At 30.7% G+C, this 22,654-nt stretch overlaps 1 protein-coding gene and 2 long non-coding RNA genes across 3 annotated transcripts; all 3 read right to left on the bottom strand.

The window, feature by feature from the left end:
* Positions 1–10,363: 10,363 nt before the first annotated feature.
* LOC108754029 lies at positions 10,364–11,930 on the bottom strand. The gene is made up of 3 exons (XR_001939684.1): positions 11,817–11,930; positions 11,394–11,524; positions 10,364–11,314 (listed from the first exon to the last, which is right to left on the bottom strand). It is a non-coding gene; the product is annotated as an uncharacterized LOC108754029 (long non-coding RNA).
* A 2,090-nt stretch (positions 11,931–14,020) lies between these two features.
* Positions 14,021–17,087, bottom strand: LOC108754028. The gene is made up of 4 exons (XR_001939683.1): positions 16,831–17,087; positions 16,429–16,588; positions 14,565–14,756; positions 14,021–14,105 (listed from the first exon to the last, which is right to left on the bottom strand). It is a non-coding gene; the product is annotated as an uncharacterized LOC108754028 (long non-coding RNA).
* A 3,896-nt stretch (positions 17,088–20,983) lies between these two features.
* Positions 20,984–22,386, bottom strand: LOC108754027. Its single transcript, XM_018496043.1, has 3 exons — positions 22,252–22,386; positions 21,838–21,933; positions 20,984–21,687 (listed from the first exon to the last, which is right to left on the bottom strand). Exons 1-3 carry the CDS (start codon positions 22,355–22,357, stop codon positions 21,587–21,589), a joined length of 303 nt encoding a protein of 100 aa, XP_018351545.1. The 5' UTR covers positions 22,358–22,386; the 3' UTR covers positions 20,984–21,586.
* Between the last annotated feature and the right edge of the window lie 268 nt (positions 22,387–22,654).

The following is a 22,654-nucleotide window of genomic DNA, read 5'->3' as shown; positions in this document are numbered from 1 at the left end:
TGTATAGAAACTTCGAATTTTATTTTAATAATACCAGTGTTGCCAAACACGAATATCAGGCGTCAATTTTAATCACGTGATCTATTTTAACGCTAAAAATGCATCGACCGTCAGTATGAAAAGGCATCTTAAAGACACATGTAAAGCATCAGCTCACAGCTCTGGAGCAGGAATTGCGCACGAAGCGCATGATGCATCATTTGTCATTGTTGTTCATCAAATAATAGAGAAGGATGCAATGATACATGCGCTTTATTCGTAATTTGGAACGCATACCTAAATATCTACTAAAGCGTTTATCTAAATTACAACTTCTCTATTAGCTATTTCGACCGCCATTTTCAATCTAGTGGCTGTAATCCAATAAGCGCTTGGTTATTATTAGTACATGACATGGGGTGGAGTGCTCACTTGGTACTATAAATGCTTTGAAGTGATTGACGAATTGGAAGAAAGAGTTTTTGAACAATCAAGAAATACTTCGGAGCATTTGTATAGCGTCAAGTGGACCGTAGCTATGGTTATTAGGTGAAAAATGGAGGACCTTTGCGCTACTTTGCGCTAGAGCTTTACTCGGTCGACGATACAAGCGTCACGCACGAGAAATGTCTGCCGTGAAAAACTCATCGCAGTAGCGGGGATACGTTATCCGTGACGGCGCGGTCCGTCGGGGAAATCAATTTTCTCATTATAAAAAATTTTTTGATCATAAATTTTTTATAATGAGAAAACTTATAATTAGATCTATGATTATATAGCCTAATCTGCCAGTTATTGATGGTATTCAAATGTTGTGAAGTGGTATTGTTGTTGATACAATGTTTCAAAAATTGAATGTGTAAAAAATTCTTAATAATCTTTTTGCGATATCTGATCTATAGTTTAAGTCTAACGGCATGAGAACCATAATAATGAAAAATGAATTTGAAAAATGAAAAGTGTGTTGTACGCATTGTTATAGTCTGCGTTAAAATAAATAACAAATTTAAGGACTCTTCCTATACAAAATAAATAATAATAAGTAAAGGGCAAAGTAAGACTCGACACATTTCTTCAAAATTAACTAAAGAATATATTACAATTAACAAGAGATAAAATTACATAAAGCAAAAATAAAATTAAAAATAAGAAAATAATAATAAAAAGTTACAAGTTTCGGCTATCGGATTGAGCCCTCTTCAGACATTACGAAAACATAACGAAAAAATCGTAGTACAAAATCAATTATCGCAAATGATCGCATATTCACAGTTCGGGTGAGTCTTGATATAGAGTTCGACATTATTTCCGTACGATTAAACAGTCAAATGTATTAAAAATATCTTGGCAAAGCTCTAGTTGATAAAAAAGATAAAATAAAAACTTCTTACAAAAAAAATATCCACGTAATTCTAATATCAATCTTAAGAAAACTTCACTTTTTTAAGAATAATTATATTATATAAAATTTTGTAATTAAATATATTGAAAACAACTCTCAATGACTTTGACTTTGACATATATTGTCAAGGTTATGCCTTGGGTGATCCTCGAAAGATTTTAACCAGCGCTTGTTATTTATAAAAAGTTAATTAAATAAGTTTTGTAAATAGAACACAAAATTAACCCTATCCTTCCTGTTTAAAGCAATTAATGACTTTCAATGCGAAGCCAGGTCCACTCTATCTCCTTCTCTACCTAGAGGTGTGCAATTTTTTACACCTCGAGGTCCACTTCACAATCAGATAAAGTGTCTGTGCGTAATATCTGTTAGTATAAGTGGAAAAATTCAGTCGTTCAAATATTGCGAGTGGTTGCGTACCGATTTCTCTATCGCGCTTGCTTGGCGCTGCTTAAACTAGTGTGGTGCTGTTCAGGCCAGCATAGCATGCTTACAACCGTAAAGCCTTAGAACCAGGGTTGATAAAGACTAATGTTCCTTTTTTAAGAATAATACATATTCTTTCTTCTTGAATATGTTTTTGATGCTTCAAATATGCTGTAAACAGTACTATAAAAAAAACATCAATTAAGCATGTTTTGAAACACGTTTAAAACATATTTTTTATCAACCTATTTTAGAACATACATATTAGAAGAGAGAGGATCATATCATATCTGACAAATGTAATAAAAGTATTATATTTCCAACATCAATCTATCTTTGTCTGGAATCTTGTTTGCGCTTGCGCGTGAGCTTTATGTGTACGTTCTAAGGCGAGATAATATAACACTCTTAAACATTATATAATAATAATCGACGCATACGCAATACAGTGAAGCATTCAGACAAGGACAAATAATCATCGACAGTCACCTATCTTTCCAACATGTATGTTCTAAGTGCAAAGCGCGCTAGTTATTGTTTATGATCCTGCGTCCTCCATTGTTCGTCTGCGTTTGGATCATTGAGCAAGCTGGTCATTGTTCAGCGAATTACGGTATAAATACATCATATGGAGAATTAAAGAGTGTGATTCACTTCACGTTACAAATGGTTTGAAGCATTCTTTAATTGGTTATTTCATAAATTCTTCTGATTGGTCAACGAAGATCACATTTTTTATATTTGTAACGTGGATCACATTCACAGTACATTTCTGCACAAGCTGTCTCACTTATTTTACGCTAATGAAATCACATTGTGCGTAATCACAAGGCGAGAGGCATAGATCTCTGACAAAAAGAAAAAAGCGCTCCACATAGCGCAAAAAGGCACAAGCCTTCAATATATCATATAATATATCGTTGTAAACATTTCTTCAATTTATCAGTTGAAGACAGAGCCGTGAAAAAGGCGCACCTTTATCTTACTTGCTTACGATCAACCGCGTACCAAGCAAAAGCATGTAGCTCAAGTATCTACCGGAAATGCAACAAGAAATAACGCGTTTTTGCATACAACTGTGTCGAATAGTTGCAGTCAATCTGTGTTAAGCATGCAAGCGTCGTGTCAGATTACCAATCTTTCACTCCCAGTCGCCACACACGTGTCAGGTCATCGCTCTTTAAATGTTCTACTATCCGCGGTCATCAATGTATACGATTCTGATAATCAGATTTATTCATGTCGAGTATTATTTGACAGCGCCTGCCAAATAAATTTCATAACGAAAAAGTGAATTAGTCGATTAAAACTTAAGGAACGATCTCTTGACATTATTGTGGTAGGAGTCATAAATGGAATGATTTACGCTAATAAGGTAGTTAGCATCTGCGTCAAATCGCGTTTTAATAATTTCTGCGAGAAAATGGATTGCGTTGTCTTTTTAAAATGACATAGCATTTATCGCAACATTTCATATCAAATATTTCATGCAAAGTATTTCTGTTCTAAAACACATATAATTCTTGCTGGCTCCAATTTTAACGTACTAGCTAGCGTTGACATTTCAATAGGAGTCGAGTCGTTTTGAAGGCTCATTTGTACGGGTCAAATTAAACAATAAAAAACTCAGCCGACGTGGCCAAAAACACATTTTGGATGGATCATTTTCGGTATCACATCAAAGTGACATAACTAGACTATGTCTTTTCTCTTAATTTTTATTTATCACTTGATGAATTGAAGCATACGTTGAATTGATTTTTGGAAGTGGAACATTAGTACTGCTAACCCATTCTTGCCTGTGAAGAATTATTCCTGGAAAGCATAAAATAACGTAATGACGAGCGTTTTATCGTCAAGCTACCAACAAGACAAGACAAATTAAACAGTTTGGGAAAATCTCGGAATATCGCTCTAAGACGCTTTATATCATCGGAGAAGCGGCTTATCCTTCACTCTTGTATGTATGTCGAATATGACAAGTTCACGCAGGAATACAGACATTTGGACCACATGAGAGAGATGAACATTCACGCGATACTGGCATAATTACTCCATCTTTTTATCTCCTACACCATGCTGTAAGAAATGAAACAAGCTTCACTACGAAGTTCAGGGTTTCGATGACTCATGCAAAACTACGACCAGGCTTTCTTTAAATGATGCATTAATGGTGGGGCCTACGTTACAAAAAGATTTTTTTTCTATTTTGGTCAGATTCCGAACATTCAAAATTGCTCTTACAGACGATATGGCAAAAATGTATCAGCAAGTTCTAGTCGATTCAACTCAAACATTATTGCAACGTACTTTCTGGCGAGAATCCCAAGATGAGCCCATTCAAGACCTTTAAATTGCTTACTCTTATCTATGGCACTTCATCAGCATCGTTTCTGTTCAGAGTTCTAAGAAAATTAGGGGGTTACAATGTAGATCGATATTCAAGAGCGTAGATAGTATTGCGAGACATTTATGTAGATAATCTCGTTATTAGAGATGTACTAGAAGAAATGACTTCGTCAATTAAGGAAGATTACCGCATTACTACAAGAAGGAAAATTTGAGCTGAAGTAATGGTTATCCAATTTTCCCTATCTTCAGGATGAAATAAAATCACTTCTTGATGAAATAAAAAGAATTTATTCTCCGATTAGAATTCCGAGAAATCGACGCTACGCATTGCATGGGATTGCTGACATATTCAAATACTTGTCCATCAATCATCTGCCCCCTTTTGAGGTACCCACCAAACGAAGTATTTCATCGCGCTTCTCTTTAATCTTTGACCTATTGGGATTGTTGAGTCTAGTTACATTACTCGATCATGCAGGATCTCTGGCGATTCAAGCTCAATTGATTCGATTCTCTTCGAATTGAATAAACCAAATGGAAGCGTATTGAAACAGAGTTGTAGGAATTGAATAGCATAAGTATTCCTCGCCTTGTCACCGCAGCAGAACAACTGTTTGGAGCTGCATGGGTTCTCAAACGCTAACGAAATCACATATGAAGCATGCATCTATTTTTGCTCCACTTTAACTAACGGTGTCTATTGTATACGCCTACTTCTAAATCGCCATTAAAGAGCTTATCACTCCCACGCCTCGAGTTATGTGGTGCATTGCTGTTAGCTTAATTCATCAGTAAAATTTTGAATTGTCTTACATGTCAAATAACTTTCAATTATCTATGGACGGAGTCTACAATTGATTATGATTGCAATCGTGCAGTTAATCATGGTCAGATATGGGAACTAACATCGATCTATCAGTGGAATCACATACATGGAAGACAATCCTGCGGATCCGTTGTCACGGGATATCATGCCAAATTCTCCAACTCAATTGGATATCTGGTGGTCAGAGCCTTCATGGCTGAAGCATGACAAGGAGAGCTGATCTCAAAGAGCTCTTCCTTTATATCACCGATATGAAGAACGTCTCTGAAAAGAAAACTTTCAAAGTTATTACCACAGTAGCTAGTGAGCCTGACATGTTTTATCGATATTTAAACTTCACCAGACTTATTCTGGTTGTTGTAAACATATTCCGACTTAAGGAAAATTTCAGACATGTAAAAGATTCATTCGACCAGAAAAAGCTTTATCTACAGGAAGAAATATCGTCCAACCTATATCTCTGAACGAGCAATAATAGGCGATTTTTCATCTGATTAAGATAATACAGTTGAAGCATTTTGCAAAGGAAACAAAGTTACTCATCAATGAAGAAGCTGTCCCTACAAACAGTTCTATATTAAATTTAAATCCATTCCTTGACGATTCCGACATCTTACGCATGGGAGATCGTTTAAGAGAATCTTCCTTATTTTATGCATCCAAACATTCCATACTATTGTCTGGAAATTATCCATTTGTCGTGCATCACAATTATCCAATTGTGATGCACGAGCATGTGAAGCATTTACTGCAAGCCACTCCAGCCACAGTTCATGAGCGCTACTGGTTTACTTCAGCGCGTAACATCATTCGATAAATTCTCAGAAAATGCGTCTGTTTTAGAACCTACCTTCGCTATCGTGAAGAACTTACCTAAATCGCGGGTTAAAACCTTCTTAAGAGTAACATATTTGATCAATGTGGATTAGATTATGCTGACCCTCTCTACTGCAAAGGTGCAAGAAAAACCATTGAATGGTGAAATGCAATTTTTGCCTGTTTAGCCATCAAGGCAGACCATATTGAATTGATCTCAAACTTGTCATCAAAAACATTTCTAAGTGTTTTCAGACGCTACGTTGCGAGAAGAGGCTGTTTTTTAGCCATTTTTTTGACAACGATTTAAAATTTCGTTGATAGGTAACGCGAGCTAAGCGAATTAGCAGAGTTAATCCGAAACCAGCTAACTCAGCAACCAATCCAAGATTAGATGGCGAGCTCCTAGGAGTTTGTTAGCACTTTATACTGTTTAAGGCATCACATTATAATTAATATGTATATGGGAAGCAGCCATGAAGGCGATCAAGCGACATTTAACTCGTATAACCAAGAATTAACTTTAAATATGAAGAGCTGGTAACATTACTCATCCAGATTGAAGAAATACTAAATTCTCATCTTCTCTCTTCGATTTTGTACGATTCCATTGATTTGGCCACACTAACTTCGGGACATTTTGATAGGCACTCCTTTCACAAGCCATCTCTGGACGAAATACCCGAAAAACATCTTTCGCGATGACAATATATATACAGGATCTTTCATCAGCAGTTTGCACAATAGTTAACGAAATATTAATGTTTAAAGATAGTCGTATACGCGCGTCCGACCTGCTATTACCGAAGGTACGGCTCACCGATCGCACGGCGCGCGGGGAGTGGGGTAAGCGCACACAGCCATATATAATATCTCGATAACTATTGTTTGTTCGCGTGAGGATCGATGAGCAAGTTGGCTCTTTGTACAGCGTAAGTTACTATGTAAATACGTAAAGTATATTTCTGTACAAGCTGCAGTACTTATCTTATGTTAACGAAACCACGTTGTGCTTAGCTACAAGACGAGAGACATCGGTCTCTGACAAATAGAAAATAACGCTCCCAAGAAGACATAAGCCTTTCTATTAACATAAAGATTTGATTAGGTTAAGTTAGGATTAAATGGAGGCTCCGGTCCTATCCCGCCCACGCGTAATCTTTTTACATGAAACTATTTAGAATAGAACAATTGTTGATCTTGTTTCGCTTCAAAAGCAAAGAGGGGCGTATAGCGAAGGGGCCTTCCCTCCCCTCCCCCTTGCCCTACTCTTTGCACCCCCCTCCCGATTTAATTCTAACCTAACCCAAGCCTTATCTGACTGTGAGATGGATCTCGGTTCGCGTGGAAAGGTGGGATGGAAATCGCTTCGCTTAGGAAGTCGTACGCTCCGAGGCAAGAAAGGTGGGAATACTGTTATTTGTGATAGTTATAATTTAAAATATATAGTCAAATACACATTAATATTATCAGTGTTTTTTTTGTTAATAACTTTTGAACACACGAATAGTGAGCGCTAAAATCTCTTAAAGATTACTCGAGGCAATGTATTACTTTGACAATATATGACCTTTACATATACATATATGTAAAGGTTGAAGTCATTGGAGGTGGGGTTATTGTTTTCAATATTTACTTAAAATTAATTATTTATGGAAGCAATAACAAAATTTGAGAATTTTTAATCTGTGAATAATGAATAAATTAAAAATTAAGAAACTCGATTTTATATCTTAATTGATATCGCAAAAATAAACAAAAAGATAAATACTCTTTTTTTTTAAAAGTGAGTGTTTTAAGATTGAAGTTTTTTTAAATATTAAATATGCTTTTAACAATATCAAAAATATTTTATTTTACTTTGTCATTTTCGATTTATTTTTTATTATATCTTTTGTCCTTAATTATAATACTTTTTCTATTTTATTCATTGCTTTTTAGATTTCAGTCAGAAGAAAGTTAAGGAAATTTTTTCTCTATTTTGCTAATAATTTCGCCATATTTTCACTCTCTTAGAATGAGATTTTACTTCAAAAAATTTAGAAAAATCATTATAGATATAAACAAGTAACACAAAATTGACTTCAGCCCATTTTAATAAGTATAAAAATAAGACTTTGTTTCATACTTATTATGTTAGTTTCATACCTGTCATATTTTCTGAGCCAAAAATATAATTAATTCAATATTCTACATTCTTTAAGACTTCACATTTGGAACAAGTCGCCTTTCCGTCCTTTAATTCATCCTTTTGTAATTATTCAATAAAGCACGTATTTCTCTTATGTTCACTACGTTTTCAAATATTCGTTTATTATTTCCGTAATATACTTCATAATAATTTCATATAAGGTAAGTATTTTCACCAAAATTAATGGTCGGATTTAAACAAACTTACGCTTTGCAATATCCCTCAACATTTGATAATTTTTTTTACTCTATACTATACTGGTAGCTCATCAAGCGTCATTTTTCTTATGTCTTTCTTTTTTTAAATTTCTTCCAAGGTTTAGATTTATCTTTTGTTCTTGTTTCTTCTGTTCGTATGAATACGTCGTTTCTTTTAAGAACATAGTTATGGAATAAGTGTTCCGTGAAAAAAAATTGTTAATAGAGAGTTAAATTATGTTTTACACATATACCCGCTATTATGCTTAATTGCTGATACATGTGTAAAACAAAATTTCCATTTCGCGTTGTGTCTATTTAAGATAATTGTCCACTAACAAGATGTGTGAATTATCGATAACTGGCATGAAATATATGTATTATTAAAATATATTAACATTAAATACTCAAATATTTATATGTGCGTAATTGCAATAAACATATATATATTATACATCTACAGAGTATTTAAGATGTATTCTTTGTGGACAGACATCAAAGCGGATTAAACAGAATGAAAATTATTTATTACTTACTGTGAAAATTATAAAACAATATATGATTTTATTTTTGATCAATCATAAAAAAGATTCTGTTATGCTTCTTACCCGACATTCTGTACACATACACACAATTTCTTGACATATGTGAACGTACAAAAATTATGTTTTATTGAGATTTATTTATGGTCGTACAGTTATTAATATGCAATAATTAGGGCTGTCGAGTTAGGATTTTGCCAAGTGTGGAGTAACAGGCTGGGACGGACTGAAGCCTCAATAACATATGAGCAACAAAAAAACCTCTGGTCGGATCCGAGGTGAGATGCACATACACGACATAATTATGTTTAATTTATTACTTTTATTTTTACAACATTTCGATTATATGCATATACTCAGTCTAGTATATATATTTTATATACAGGGTGTCCATCCATAAATGTCCAAGCAAATATCTCGCAACTGGTTGAAGAGTTACAAGAAAGTCTAATAAGAGAAAGAACCCGGCACTAATCCTATATGAGTCGCGGAGAAATCAAATAGTTTTCACATATGTTATAATCTGCTAAAGAAAACGTACAAGTTTTAGCGCAAAAAAATGAACAGTTTCGTGTACGATTCATCTATAATCGCTAAAATCTGACTATAAAATACTTAAAACTGTAAAATACTTAATAACTTTAAATGGCTGATCTAAAATGAGTAAAATTATAGTATTTTGAAAAGGTCTGAACAAGGACTATAAGAAAATGAAAGAAAGAGTAGGGATCTCACTTAAAAATTCCGAGTTGACTTCGACCTACTTTGGCAACGCCACCCGAAGTCAAGATGATGAAGCTTGCAGTTACACCTTTTTAAATTCTACAACTTTTATCTAAAACATTTTTTTATAAAACTTATAGTTTTGCTGTTTCGGAACATTTTATGTTCCTTATATGATTATATATGGTGTCATATATAATTATATCTTACATATAATTACTATTATATATAATATTCAAGATGTGTACACATGTATAAAACGATACTTTGTTACAGAATATGTAGCGTAATTCCGTGCTCTTAGCGAATTTGAATAATAAAATCATTCTATTAATGTAAGTCATATATATTTAAAAAAAAAAAACAAATTTTATATCTACCTCGAATATTTTGACAATTACTATTATTTTCACTTTTACTATCATTAATACTTTTTTTAATTATGTTTCAAGTTACTAAGTAATCTGTCATCAGCATGTTCTCGTCAGTAAAACATTCTGTACTAGATTTATCAGGTTTAATGCATGATAAATGAAAATAAGATCCTTTATATTTTGTTAGTTTGCCTGTTTTCTCGCAAATCTAATAATTTGTTTGTTTGAAAAATAATGATAATTGTGAAAATATTCATAAATACAAATATGCATACAAACATGATACGTAGATTAATAAGAAGCAAATCAAGAAAAAATTTGTTTTTTTGAAATTAAAATTTTACATTAATGAAAAGCAAATGATTTTTTTTAAATCAATACAATACACAATTGTACCTTTAAATGTATAGGTTATCTACTTTGTTTTGTTTCTAAAACAGAATTTGTTCCTGCTTAGTCGTACTTTTCATTTTCTTTTCATTTGTTATATCCGAGTCCTCTTCAACATTTTTTTTATTCATATTGTTCTAAGTTTTCCGCTAATATTTTTTAATATTGCCTTTTAGAATATGAAGTATTTATTTTGCAGTAAACTTTTACTACAACTTTCATAATAAATAATATTGGATGATCTAGAATAATACACCCCAATAGCAACAAGCACTCACGGATCTGCCCCACACAGTTGAGTTTGCTGAAAACTCAACCATTTCGTAAATTTCTATACAATTCAGATTTAGGTTCAGGTTCTCATAGTTCTGTAAACTATATATATATATATATATAAAGTCAATCCATCACAAATTTATAAAAATAAGAGCAAATGTGAGTAAAATCATTGCGCGATAATTATTGTGCTACAATTATTTTATACAAATTTATATAAAAATCTTGTTTAATGATATTCTGATGTTTCAGCTAATTCCAATCATCTTTAGCGATATTAAATAGAATTAATCAAGTTTAATTCTTAAAGTAAACTATATTTTTAAAATGCAAAGAATGATGCCTTTTCCAATTTTCATTTGAGCGCAGTTAACTGATTTTCAGACTCATAGTCCGTTTTCTGTTCCAGCCCTTGTATTCTGTAACTCATGCAATCGTTATGTACTTATAACATCAGTTGCGCAGATATTTTGTTACATAATAAAAAAGCTATGCAACTGTGTGTACATAACGACTGCATAACGAGTTAGGGTCTGAGCACAAGAATTGTAGTAACACTTATTTAGAGACTGAAGTTGTAGATGTAATAGTAACGCACAAGATAATTCTAAGTCTTTAACTTTTTGTTCGTACATTTAGTATTTTCCCTTTTCGTACCAACACTATTGTTTCCGATTTTCAAACACTTCTTTTATTTCACTTACTGTTTTTAATGTTATTGTTCTGTAATTGACACTTTCTTCTCTTTTTAATCGTTTCTCTTTTAATGAAATTGTTAAGTAATTCACTCTTACTTCACTTAAAGAGATCTTCCTTTTCTCTGCATACAGAATATTAGATATAATAATTATAATAAAAATATATACTTGAATAAGAAAATGTTCTTTATAATTACTTACAGATTATACAGGTGATTCATTTTCATTGTTATCTGTTAATGGAGACTGTTCAGATTCGTTGATATTTGATCCTGTTACAGCTAATGATTTTATCCAATGTTTTTTTTTCTTCGAAAAATGTCATATAATACCTGAAACATTAATTGTATAATTTCGACTTTAAGCATTACGATCAATAATTTGACGATATTGTCTCTTTAGCGTATCCATTTTATTATCGTACTGTCTATAAACTTGTTTTTTTTTCTTTCATGCACCGAGAAATCTCTAGCCACATTTTTTTACGCTACCCTTTTCCAACATAGATTCTTTTTTATTTGCAAGATTGTTCTGCTTATCATGTTGAGAAGTATTTTCAGATGGTATCTCCATTTTTTTGAGCTTTTGGAGTACCAGAAAAATCAATTTACACATATAATTTACCTGAGAACAGTGAAAATCTTTCTGATTCTTATCACGTTTTACTTGTATTAAAGTTTCTTTTCATGCTGACGCTCAACGCTCATTTTCAACGTCAAAATAGATCATGTGATCAAAATTGACACTTAATATTCGTCAATTTCTATTGCGTGATTTGAGTTAGCATCTCTTGAAAAGACACCTTTAGTGGTGAATGAAAAGAAACGCAGCGCCAGTAATTTTCACTGCTGCCAACTTTATTATTTTTATATATTCTGATAGTTGTTGGAATTTTTCAAGTTTTTGTGAAATTTATTCCGTAATGATGACACTTGTAAAGTTTATTATTACTATGTGTCGTCTAAATTAAATGTTTGACTAAAAAATGACCGTAGCAATATTAATTATTTGTTACCGTAGCAATATTAATTATTTTGTAGTATAGACTTTGGTTGATGCTTATATCTGGATACGTTTACCATCTATTGCTTCTATTATGTTCGAAAAATTCCAATTTTGCTAGTATTCTGTGCTTATATTTTTCCATTTAATATTGATACGGTAACCTTAAACAATAATAAAATTGTAATTAGAACTGCTTATAAATAAATCAACTAAATACAAGAGCAATATAATTACTGTCAAATATAGTCCAAGTGGATTTGTATTAACTTAAGTTAGATTACTAGTCTATTGATTGATATTACATGGGCCGGTATTAATAGTCGATTCTTATTTCAAGACAGTGTTAAGTAATGTTTTAAGATGCTAATACACATCTCCGATTGGTTTGTGACATCTTAAATATAAAAATCGACTGAATACCGGTTATTTTCTACCAATAGTAGTAGAACATACAACCCAGATAATCGGTACAAATTCGAGTTAAAAACGCTATTAGATGTTTGAAAGAATAAATTAACATATATATAAATTTATAAATAATCATAAATAAAGGGCAAAGTAAGAATCGTTGACGTGGGTGGTTTGCAGTGATTGTGATGCTGCAGTAATATCTAAATCGATATTTAGAAAAGCACTGTATGATAGAACACTCAATATATCACATCAAATTAGAAAATTATCTGGATCTAATACAGAATTGCCTTATTTTGTCATTGGTGAAAACGAAGCCTTTCAATTACATAAAAATGTAATGCGTCCATATCCTAATAGATTTTTAAACAATGATTAAAGTATATTTAATTATCATTTGTCACGTGCAAGACGCGTCATTGAAAATGCTTTCAGCATTCTGGTATCAAGGCGAATACTTCGTCGTCTGATATGTGCTCATCCATCAACAGTAGATCGAATACTCACAACATTTATAATCTTGTATAATTTTTTAATGACGGAAAATGCAAAACAGCCTGTTTGTGAACAAACTTATTGCCCATTTTTCGAATTTTATTGATCACGATGATGATATGAGAACAATTCCAAGAATATGGAGAAATGAAATATCAAATATTGAAGGTTAAGATTTACTAATGCACATAGATCAACTCGTGAAGCTTATGAACAACGAGGAACTTTAACTAAATATTTATTATCACCTGAAGGCAAAGTTACATAGCAATATGAACGTATACATGAAGGATTTAATAGTGATTTACTATATGAATAAAATTTTATAATCTGTACTTATACTTTTATCTTCAACTATCTTATCATAGAAATTATAGAAATACAAATGATTATTTGCAACAACTATAAAAATTACTGCTAATTTAAAAATAAAAGAGATTTTCATTTATGCACCATTCTTTGTGTGTGTTCTTGAAATCTGTCTTTATCCTACGATCTTTATCGTAAAGATAGGGAAAGTTTTTAACAAGATCAACACAATATCAATGTCTTCTTTACAATTCATATGTAAAATCTTGATTTTAATCATCTATGACTTTTCCAAAATCTATTTCAAAAATACTGTCCTGTGTATTTACTAAAGTAATTATTGCATGAGAATAATTACCTAATCTTATGCTTCAAATTTTGATGAAATTATCTCATCCGACGCGTTTTTACACGAAATGAGAGAATTTGATAGAGAAAAGCGTCGTTCTGTCCCAAACCGAGATATTTATCAATATTCAAATGTAATAAAGTGTATATAAAGTGATTTTCAAAACAGAAACGACACCTAGCTGATCCTACCAAATACACAACATGAGCTTTTTCCCATGAATGTTCGGCTTGGCTGTCGATGTTGAAGCATGGCCAGGTATCTCCATGATTTCTTCTTCTTTGGGTTATCGTAGTGGATCCATTTTTCTGCTGTTTTATAAGCATCTCATTGACTGATTGGCTCTGTATACAAATATCAACAATATGAAATTTTTCTGCTTACGCATATGTTATATTTCTGTTCTACATAACAACGTTAACATTTTTTATATTAATTATATGATTAATTCATTTCCTTATGTAATGATTATGTACTTATGCACGTCCCATATGTAAATTCTATTAGTTATATATGTTTTTATCTATATATAATTAATATATTTTTAGAACTTATTCTAATACTAGATCAAAATGCATATATTTTGCTACTAAGCCAAAAAATATACTGAAATATGTTGATATAACACATTCAGTCGCATCTGTAAACAACTAAATATAAATCTTCAATAATATAAAAAGTTTTATTTTTTTTGCAAATTAGAATTAATTTTAAGAGCTTTACAATTAAATAGATATTTATACAAATAATTATATATATATATATGTATGTATATATATATATATACATATAACAGCAATTACCTTTTTTTTTACGCCTATTTTATCTGACAATGAGTTGCTGAAACCATTATTACCATTATCATCATTACCATCACGAGCCTTGTCTTCATCTCCATCTTCATCCCAATCTTTATTACATTTTCTACTTCAACCTTATCTTCTAATATTAATGAACTATTTATATCATCAGTACAATCATGTATGAAAATTGTGCTACAAAATAAGAAAAATAAGGTAAATGAGGATAGAAATTATAATAAGAGGAAGATAACAGAAGAGACAGATGAAATAAAGACATCAATTAAAAACATATCATCTATTGTAACTCATATTTTACAAAAATCAAAAATGGATGAAGCTGATTATTTTTGTCAAAGTATTGTGCATCAGTTATGCAAAGTAGAGGAACCACGAAAAACAGAATTAAAGAGACAATTAATGAAAATTTTATACCAGTTATAAAGCTAAATTTTAATAATTTAATTAAATTTTAATAATTTTATTTTTTACATTTTATTTTTAAAACGTATACGAATATTTAGCTCGATTGACACTACAGTTATTTTATACGTATCTTTTTAGAAAAATATATTTAATAAACAAACAGCCAATTCCACAGCCACAAAGCATTATATATTTATATATATACTAGAAATGGACGAAATGGGTACAAAGTATAAAAGTTTTACGAATATTCTTGGCAATAATATTACTTAACATTTTTTATGGTCAGTCACATACATTAGTTTTGTTTCTTTTTCAGAGTCTATTATCTATACATTAAGATATTTTTCATTTTTTTAAGCTAATCGATTAATTGAATCGATTCTCTATCTTGAAATGAGCTGAAAATTACAAAAGTGAATCTATTAGAATACTTATAATTTTATTGGTAAACATTGAGTAAATTTATTCATTTATTTATTTTAATCATTGTTATCTTGTTTCAAGGTACAGAATCGTCCTCCTGAATTAACAGTATTTTAGTTTGTTGCCTGTGCAACTGTTAATCAAAGACTGTTTTAAGACAAGTAATTTAATTTAAAAAATAATATGTATTAATGTGTTATCACAAAAGTTCTTGTGATAAAAGTTAGTAATTAAAAATAAGTATAAACCTAATAATATAAGTATCAAATATGCTATCAAATGTTTTATTATCCAGAATAAATATGTATGAAATTTTTATTAATTTATATTGAAAAAAATTTTCGATAACTTTAAGTTGTTGTGTATAAAACTGAATATACAGTTTACTTTTTAAAAGTTTTCAATTTATTTTAACAAAAAATATAAAATCAAACTAAATGCGCTTGTTACTTTTATATGATTAGTTTATAATTTTATAGTAGTTGCAAATAGTCATTTGTATTTCTATAATTTTTATGATAAGATAATAGAAGATAAAAATAAATACAGATTATAGAATATCATTCATATAGTAAATCACTATTAAATTCTTTAGGTATATTGCCATGCTTACGTTCATATTGCTTCTTATCCATATGTAACTTCGCCTTACAATTTTCACGAAAAAGAAAAATATAGATAAAAAAATAAAGTTTTGATTAGTGGGACCGAATTATTAATGGTTATTTTAGGGACGACGATTGGTTCAAAAATTTTCTGATAACAAAAGAAATTTTTTCCTGGTTATGCGATCAATTATGAAAAAAACTTGCTCCAAATTTAAACCAAGTAGGAACTCGAAAACCAGTATCAGTTGAAAAACAAGTTGCTGTTTGTCTGTATTTTTTATCTAGCTGCTGCGAATATTGTATAATCGGAAATAACTTTGGGATTCAGAAGGCCAATGCATGGAAGTGTGTTCATAGAGTAATTGATGCAATTAATACAAAACTAACGAGTTTATAGATAACCATACCTGATAATGATGAGTGTCATAAAATAGCTGCTGTTTTTGAGTTAATTATATATTCCCCAATTAATTGGAGCAATTGATGGAACGCATATCCCCATTCTTCCTCCTAGCAATGGATACAGAGATATTGTTAATCGAAAGCCATCGATGGCCATCTATAATACTGCAAACAGTTGTAGATAACAGGTATTATAATGTGCAAAAATATTATTTGTTTATTTTTATCTTTAATAGAACTGTTTTTGTCTTTAATAGAATGATTAATTAATGTTATTATTATTTAGGTTTTATATTTGCTCTGACGTACTAGGATGTTATGACACTGCGTTAGGATTCGAAACACATGTGTTCCAAGGAGCACCCTGACACTGTGTGACAATGTAACACTGTGTTTAAAGTACATACCTTGCAAATATATTGTTTTTCGCCTATACGTATGCTCTTGAGATCTAGTAAAGAAAAATAAGTGCTTCGCCCTTATGTGTCGACGCAAATTATCTGTTTTTGTGAAATTTATTTCTTTTGCAGTAGCGGATAAGTAATGGTAACACTTGTAAAGTTTATTATTATTATGTGTCGTCTAAATATTTGACTAAAAAATGACCGTAGCAATATTAATTATTTCTCGAAGGAATCTCGTACTCGAAGGAGTAGGAAAGTTATCGAAGGAGTATCTAGGTGGGAAATTGAGTATAGTGTATGTGAGAGCGCGCCATCTAGTCGCGGAGTATGTTTACATGAGTGTAATGACATGAAGTATAACTGGAAAGAAGAATTTCAATTGGTTGATTCTCTTATGCACTATGCATTATGTGTTATGTAAAAGTCTATGCCCCTCGCTTACGGATACATCCATATAAACTTGTATAGCCTTATAAAGGCTTGTATGCATAAAGAAAATTATTAAATCACATTTACGTGCGACTTTACAAGGGAAATGCGATTGGACAAGAAAATGTTTACTTTGTTATTTTTAATTTATTTTTTATTTGGGTCTTATTATTTCATATGCATGTAATGAAGCACAATGTCAGAGTTTAACAAATTTTTTTTTGTTTATTTATATATGTTCTTTATAAACAAAATATTTTATTTAGTTGCCTTTCTTGTTTATTATTGTTAATTTATAATAAAGTAAAATATTTCACCAGCCAGCGTTAACAATAGTAATTGCATTTTAATGCGCTATAAACGCAATTTTGTAAGATGTTACGCCGACATCGTTACATCGTTGTTATAATTCATTTTTTTACTTCAAATAAATTTTTTGTAAAGTAATAGTACATGAGAGCAACAATTTTATAATTTCAAAAAACATGTCACATTTAGACTGAAAAAAAAGATTGTCTGCTGAAACAATGATAAAATATAGCATAACATTTTTTATTGGCTGCAGCAAGTAATCTTACGTTTAATATTTTGTATATTTAAAATATACATACATATATTTGTATACATGCATGTATACATACATGTATTTAGAGCCTAAAAGGTTGCAATACTTTTTTTTTATATAGGTTTCTGAATGCATCCTGTTGGAGCGATTAGTTATTACTTGTGGATCTGTAAAAAAGAACCAATTGCTCGATGAAGGCTGCATCGTGAATGTGTATTACTTCCTATACTACTAACATTTTTAATGGCTGCTGTATTTTCTTGTATAACATTTTGACATGTATCATCTGTTATATCTACGTCGTGTTGATAATAAAAAATTATGCAGACAGACAATTACTTTAATTGTGCTTTCAATAGTTTTAAGTGACGCATTAGTTGGTTTCCTAAAAATTTTTTATATATTAAAAACGATATTACACATAAACAATAGGCAGCTAAGAGTACATAGTTATTATTAATGTATGTTACAATTCTTGTTTATTCTTTACCTATACATGTATCTCCATATGTTAACTAAAAATAAAAATGCATTTTTTGAGATACGTTTTGCTCGGCTTAATCTATAATTAAATATTCTTCTATTTCTACTCAATTGATTAACAGGATATGGTCTTAGCATGTATTCTGTAAATTGAAATGCAGCATGACTCACAAGCATATATGGAATAGATATATTACGAAAATTTGGCAATGGACATGAAGATGATAAATCCATGCTTATTTTCAAATCGTTATCCCATATTGGATTCTTTAAATATCCTTTCATTATTATGTGTTTGTGTAACTTCATAAAATCTCCATGAGACTGTTTTTTAAAATAGCGATCTGAAAAGTAAAGGTTTCGACCTGTAAAATGTTTTTTAAATACCCCGATATGATGATTTTCGACAAAGTTATTGTAATCTTGAAATTTGCCTATTTTTGCAGAATAAAATAGGTTAAAATAGGTTTTGCAGAAATAAATAGGTTGCATTAATTTTGTTGGCCAGTGTAATATTCGAAGTCATATTTTATGGACGTTAATGGCATTTTAAAAACATCAGGGTACATCTGATATTAATTTTCAATCAACTTATGTAGCTGATAACAATTCATCCAATTTTATTATAAATTTTAATATTTTTATAAAAGAAGATTTTTTGTAGAATATTTTATAATACATTCACTGTATATTCACTGTATATTTGCAACCATTATAAAAATTAAATCGAGATTATTACAAAATCCATCACATTTTTTAAATCGTGCCATTGCAAGATAGAACTCATAAATGACAATAATAAAATTTATCATTAATATCAATACAAATATTAAGTTCAAAAATATATTTGAGCCAATTTTATTTTCACGTCATTTATCTTTTTATTATTGTTATTTAATAATTATAAAATATTTAGTTTTCTTCCATAAATTATTAAAATTAGATATTATAATAATTAATTATTAGATATAATATTAGTTATTGATTTTTTGTATTAATCTTATATTTTTAATCGTTTTCATTCATAAATTCAATACTTTCAAAGGAAATAGAATAAAAAATACCTATAGGAATTAGACGACTGATTGCCTGAATATTATCATTGTATGTACACTGCTCGTCAATGATTCGAAGAGTCATTATAGTAGTCTGATTTATCGGCCTGATTTATTCGTCAAGTCGAAAAACGCACACGCACTTCGGAAAAGTGCACAACGGAAAAAACACATTAACAATAATAAAGAATAAAAATAAGAAAAATAATAAATAATTGATTTTTTATTTGTTGCAAATCCTCCCTTTCTTTTTTCTCTAATTTAGAAATAAATAAATTATACCCAACGAATATTTATATTTATTTATATATTTATTTAGTTAGGAACACTTATGGAGTGAGAGCAAATTTGATTTGAAATTTCCTTATGTAAATAATATATTTTCAAAATTGTACATTTTGTTCTAATTATTATAAAATTATAAAACAGCAACGCTATTTTTTAAATAACTAATATTCATTATGCTTGAGTCTCTAGAGAGAAAAAACGATTCGAATATGTGTGCAACATCGGTGAGTAGGTCTTCCTATCCTTGTGTATGCGGCATATAATAGATTGCACATATAAGGCAAAGATGTGAATATATATTTTAATCTTAGTATACTTTAGATTAATTTTTTGTAATTAACTAAAAGTAAATATTTAATCATACTGCTTGTGGAATGCAGCACACATCTGAAAACGCATAATTGATTAACTAATTAATTACATGATGTTAAAGTTTAAATTGTAAAATGTCATAGAAAGCGAGACTGGCAATTTGAGATCGACATTCAAAGCGTACATTCTACGCGCAAAAATAATAAAAATGTACGATTAAAAGTTGTACACATATATGTACAATATACAATATATATAATTACAAGGGCAAGTCAATAAGTTCTTAGAAAATCTATCAGAGGGCACTCGTAGTGTTATATTACTTTTTGACAAGTAACATCTTTCAGCTGATTACCGTCAAATTTTGAGCGGAATTCATCGCGTGGTTTTATTTCCGTAGACGATTAAAGCGAACAACTTTTGTATTTTTTGCAAAATGTATAGATATGAAAGATTTAACACCGAAAGAAATCAAATCCGAGTTGGATAATGTTCATAACACATCTGCACCAGCATTTGCGACTGTATACAATTGGGTAAATGAATTTAAATGGTCATACATCCATATGTGATGCACCTCGTTCGGGATGTTCAATTGAGGCTGCTATGCCAGAAATTATCGATAAAGTCCACGATATTGTTTTGACTGATCGACGAGTGAAAGTGCGCGAGCTTGTTGAGGCCATCACACACATAGGCATATCACATGGTACAGTGATTTCAATTTTGCACGAATAATTGGGTATGAAAAAGTTATCGGCAAGGTAATGATAATGCCTGCGATACTGCCGAGCCTTATAACTCAAAAAGCACTCAATGAAAAATAACTTTATTATAGTGTTTTTGAAAGCTCTCGACATCGACTATTAGACTCTGGAATCAAAAGTAGGATGTCCATTAAAAAAAAATGAAATTCACTTTGAAATGTCTCCAGCGCATCCGTCCATAAAATAATTATTTTTATTATGTGATGTCTCTCTTTGTACTGAACATGTTAGTATAAAACATTTTTCTGTATGTCTTCAAATTTCTCTGTCAGTAGGCGACTTACAAGCCGCAATCGAGCTTGAATCATTGGTAAATGATGCGATGAGTGTCTATATTTTTTACTCAGGGAATTCGCAAATATTATTAATAAACTATCGTAATGAATGCGAGTTAGATCATCATTTCTAATCGCCGTACTCTCTCACTTCTTTGAGACATTTGCTTTCTAATCTTCTACCCATTACTTTAACGACGCGAATGTTATGTCCTGACCGATCCGTACATCTTCTGAAATGATGTCTCAGTGTCGATTTTAAATAAAAACCCTTGCAATTTCCACATGCTAGATAATTTTTAAGAATCTTAGGTTTATTTTCTCTTGCTCGTCTACATGGAATAAAACTTTGCCCTTCGTATTTGCTTTTTAATGTTGAATTCGAAATTTCCTTTTTTTCTTATAGTATCGATGATCTTTCTTCTTTCCCTACAACCTTAGGTAAATATTTGAACTTTCGAACATCATCTTCCTCAGAATGAATTAATTCCAAATATCGGACAATCTTTGCTTGCATTTTATGACAGAACATACACATATTTTTTGTGCCTGCATGTTTGTAAGTATTACTGTTTGTTCATCTTGTCAAATTTCACATCCTTTAACATTGTTAATATCCCAGCCTGTAGATATTATTACCATTGCCACGCTTGTGACCTCCATTCTTACATTTTCTTCTTGACTTTCTGAAATGACGATTAACCACAATGAATCACACAACAGATTAGAAATTTGACATATCTATTACAATGGGAACTTTATCATATGTTACATCAATGTTCGTATATCGCTATAGGAGAATAATAATAAAACATGTATATACAATAATATAATACCTTTGTCTAAAATTCCAATGATATAATTTCCAATAGATTCCGCGTTTGCTAGTGATTCCTCCATCCTTCCGGTTTCTTCCTCCGTATTTGCAGTTCCTAAAATAATGATAAAACACAAAAGATTAAGAAATTAATCTATTACAATGAAAATTTTATCATATGACATATATGATATATATCATATAACACATAATAGCTTTATAAACACATTCAATAATACAGGCACATCGATGATGAATTATAAACGTATTATTTCTCATCATTTACTTGTGGAATTCGGTTTGTTGAATTTAATCTTGCAAGATGACATAGAGACATAAGAACATATAAGTGAGACTAGAAGAAATATTTTCTACTCTAATTTCATCAAAATTGATGAGGAAGATAGAATTCTTGAGTATTATATACACTTACTTTTATATCTTATTTTATTTTTTTCAGTAATATGAATGTGTGCGCTCAAAGAAGAATAGGTTGTTCCGATATTTTGTCTCTTGCACTGTTCTCCCAAACTCAGCATATATAGAAAAATATATAGGTGCTGGATCTATCTTATATGTCTATTACACCGGGTTACTGTTACACCGGATTTACAATAGGGTTTTAAGCCTTAAGCTATAAGAAATGGGCGAATCACAATCGAGTATTCCCTTAAGGCTTAAAACATCTATTGTAAATCCTGACTAAGGCTTTACGACCTCATAAAGCAAGATTGTGGATGGAATATAATAAGTAAGAATGTAAAACCTGTAACGCTCGAAGCTAGATCTTAGATGCTTATATAATTTATATATGAATTTATAATATATTAAATATA

The sequence above is a fragment of the Trachymyrmex septentrionalis genome, unplaced genomic scaffold (assembly GCF_001594115.1).
Source record: "Trachymyrmex septentrionalis isolate Tsep2-gDNA-1 unplaced genomic scaffold, Tsep1.0 scaffold74, whole genome shotgun sequence".
Classification (NCBI taxonomy): Eukaryota; Metazoa; Arthropoda; class Insecta; order Hymenoptera; family Formicidae; genus Trachymyrmex; species Trachymyrmex septentrionalis.
The sequence above is the reverse complement of the archived record's forward strand: the minus strand, read 5'-3'. Positions and strand labels throughout refer to the sequence as shown.